Source organism: Chaetura pelagica, unplaced genomic scaffold (genome assembly GCF_000747805.2).
Source record: "Chaetura pelagica isolate M959 unplaced genomic scaffold, ChaPel_1.0 scaffold266, whole genome shotgun sequence".
Taxonomy (NCBI): domain Eukaryota; kingdom Metazoa; phylum Chordata; class Aves; order Apodiformes; family Apodidae; genus Chaetura; species Chaetura pelagica.
In genome coordinates, this window is record NW_009953799.1 from 519507 (window position 1) to 523081 (window position 3575).

Sequence of the window (3575 nt, forward strand, 5' to 3'; positions counted from 1 at the left end):
AGGAATGCTCCTGATTATTTCTCCTGATCTCTTCTCCTGGATTTTTGTCAAGGAGGTCACATCTGTGTTTAACTGATGGCTTCCTTCTCTTTCCCAGACATAGTCAGGCCCCTGGCAGAGGGCTTGTTGCTGTCACAGTGTCTCGGCTGATGGTGCGGAGGAAATGGAGAAGCATCAACATGCAGTCATGCTGTGCTGTGGCTTGGCTCTTTGGTGTAGTGCAGTTAGCTTCAGCAGGTGCTGGCTGGTGGCACTGTGCACAGAGATGCTGTAGGCCTCAAGTTGTCCTTGCATGTGACCATTTGCACAAGAAGTGTTTTCCTGTGCAGATCGTGAGGCACAGATTGCCAAGTCTTGCCTTATTGCCACACTCATCTCTGGAGTGTCACCCCCTCCTGACTTCTGTAGCCTTTTGAAGAAAATACAGCAAAATTATTTTCCAGCTGATATGAATAATAACATTTATTAGTACTTCTCTGTCTGCTTTTCCTGTAATTATAATGCACTGTTACTCCAGGAACCACAACTGAACTGGTAGTTCAGGAGGTGGCTTTGATTTCAGACAGAGGACAGGAAAGGTGTCAGATGCATATTGTTAATCTGCATGTAGGTTCAAACTTCTTTTCCTTTTATTTCAGTCAGAAAACATCTTTATATTTCAGAGGAGCAGATTAACACTATAATTTGCATCACAGATTTATTTTTATTTTTTTTAAACCAAATGCTGGAACTATTAGATCAAACTAACAAAACTTCATTAAAAATAAACAAACAAAACCTTTGCTCCTTCAGTATCAGGTTTCAATTGAAATAAGTGTTAGCAGTGAAGTTTAGTAATTCTTAAGCAAGAGGATGTTTGTCTAGCCCTAACTATAACTCAAGAGGCAGGAAAATGCTGTAGCAGATGACCAGTTTTTGTGACAGTAACCTGTCAACTCTGTGGTGGTGGTTATGCTTTCTCTAGACAGAATTACATAATTCCAGAAACAAGATTTACTCAGATCTTCTAGCTCAGTTTCACAGCAGAATGTGATACATTAAAACCCTTTTGACATATTTGACATTCCGATAGGTTTCTTGTAGGTCACACTTCCTGCAAATCTCATCCTGAAATTTGCAAATGTAATTAGTAAGGTAGGTTTCTTGATACGTTTGCAGAAATGCTGATTTCACGTAGTTAAGTGTGGTCAAACTTGTGCTTTCTCATTGTATCTTTATCTTACTGCCTTTATCAGGTACTCATTAATGAGTGAAGGATCAAAAGGTGGGACGGTGGCCAAGAAGCAATGGAGAATAAAAGTTTAGAAGGTTCCCCATCAGACCTAAAGTTAGTGGCTCATCCGAGAGCAAAGAGTAAAGTGTGGAAGTACTTTGGGTTTGATACCAATGCGGAAGGATGCATATTACAGTGGAAGAAGATCTACTGCCGTATTTGCATGGCACAGATCGCCTATTCAGGAAACACATCCAACCTTTCCTACCACCTTGAGAAAAATCACCCCGACGAATTCTGCGAATTTGTGAAAAGCAACACTGAGCAGATGAGGGAAGCCTTTGCCACTGCATTCTCAAAAATCAAGCCGGAGTCATCACAGCAGGTTGTTCAAGATAGCCTCATCATGAAGACCTACCAGAACTACGAAAACAAAAAGCATCAGGAACTGACATCTGCAGTCATCAGCTTAATTTGCGAGGGCATGTATCCGGCCTCCATTGTTGATGAACCCACCTTCAAGGCCCTCTTGAGAACAGCGGACCCCAGGTATGAACTTCCGAGCCGGAAGTACTTCTGTACAAAAGCAATTCCTGAAAAGTACAATGCCATTAGAGAAATTGTGCTGAAAGAGCTCACCGAGGTTCTGTGGTGTGGCATATCCACAGACATGTGGAGGAGCGAAAACCAGAACAGGTTGTACGTAACCATCGCTGTTCACTTTCTCAGCAGCAGTCCTGCCAACTGCCTCGTGGTGAACTCACGGTGTTTAAAAACATTTGAAGTCCCGGAGGATAATACTGCAGAGACTATTACACGAGTCCTTTATGAAACATTCATTGAATGGGGGATCAATACAAAAGTCTTTGGTGCTACAACTGATTACAGTAAAGACATTGTGAAAGCTTGCTCTCTCCTAGATATTCCCGTACAGATGCCTTGTTTGGGGCACACTTTTAACGCAGGAATACAACAAGCTTTTCAGCTCCCCAAACTTTGCAGCCTTCTTACCAGGTGCCGAAAACTGGTAGAGTATTTTCAGCAGTCTACAGTTGCAATGTACATGCTGAGCGAGAAGCAGAAGCAGCAGAACATCCTCCACTGCATGCTGGTAAGTGACCGTGTTTCTTGGTGGGGAAGCACGCTCGCCATGCTGCAGCGCCTCAAGGAGCAGCAGTTTGTCATTGCAGCTGTTCTTGTGGAGGACAGCAACAACCACCACCTCATGCTGGAAGCCAGCGAGTGGAATACAATCGAAGGGCTAGTAGAGCTGCTGCAGCCTTTCAAGCAAGTTGCAGAAATGATGTCTGCCTCAAAGTACCCTACAATCAGTATGGTGAAGCCACTTCTCCACATGCTTTTAAATACTACTTTGAACATCAAAGAAAACGATTTGAAAGAAATCAGCATGGCAAAGGAGGTGATTGCTAAAGAGTTGTCAACCACCTACCAGCACACGCCCGAGATAGACATGTTTCTCAATGTTGCAACTTTCTTGGATCCCCGCTACAAAAAACTGCCTTTTCTTTCAGCCTTTGAGCGGCAGCAGGTTGAAAACAGAGTGGTGGAAGAAGCAAAAAGCCTGCTGGAGAAAGTAAAAGAAACTACTTATAGGACTGAAGATAAATTCTTTGCTGTTTCAGAAGAGCCCCCTATGAAAAAAATAATCATCTCCTCTACTCCTCCTCCTACCAGTGTCATCAACAACATGCTTGCAGAGATCTTCTGCCAGACAGGAGGCGTGGAAGACCAGGAGGAATGGCACGCTCAGATCGTTGAGGAGTTGAGCAACTTTAAGTCGCAAAAGGTCCTTGGTTTGAATGAAGACCCACTGAAGTGGTGGTCTGACAGACTAGCTCTGTTTCCAGTTTTACCAAAGGTTCTTCAAAAATACTGGTGTATTATGGCCACAAGGGTCTTCCCTGAGCGCCTTTTCGGTTCTTCTGCTAACGTTGTAAGTGCAAAAAGAAACCGATTAGCCCCTGCTCATGTGGATGAGCAGGTCTTTTTGTATGAAAACAGTCGGAACGGGTCTGAGGCAGAACCGGAGGATGAAGACGAAGGAGAGTGGGGTTTGGAACAGGAACAGATTTTTAATTTAAATGACTCTGTAAATGTAAACAATAATTTCTTTAATATCCGAGACAGTGGGTTTGTTTAACAGGACTGTTGCGGTACATTTAATAACAAAGAAGAAAGGTATTTGTCTTAAGTTACCAAAAATCCTTCTGTTTTATGCTATGAATGCTGTAAATATTGAAGAGTTGTAGCAAACTTGATTTAGCTTCCATTGTCTGTGTTTTCCCACTGTCTTAAAAGATGAATGACTTGTGATTAAACAGCACCGAAATGAATGAGGAAA

At 42.8% G+C, this 3575-nt stretch overlaps 1 protein-coding gene across 1 annotated transcript; it reads left to right on the forward strand.

Moving 5' to 3' along the window:
- The first annotated feature begins 1238 nt into the window (after window positions 1-1238).
- Window positions 1239-3374, forward strand: ZBED1 (zinc finger, BED-type containing 1). The gene has a single exon (XM_010001169.1). The coding sequence runs from the start codon at window positions 1287-1289 to the stop codon at window positions 3372-3374; it is 2088 nt and encodes a 695-aa protein (XP_009999471.1). The 5' UTR covers window positions 1239-1286.
- The last annotated feature ends 201 nt before the right edge of the window (window positions 3375-3575 follow it).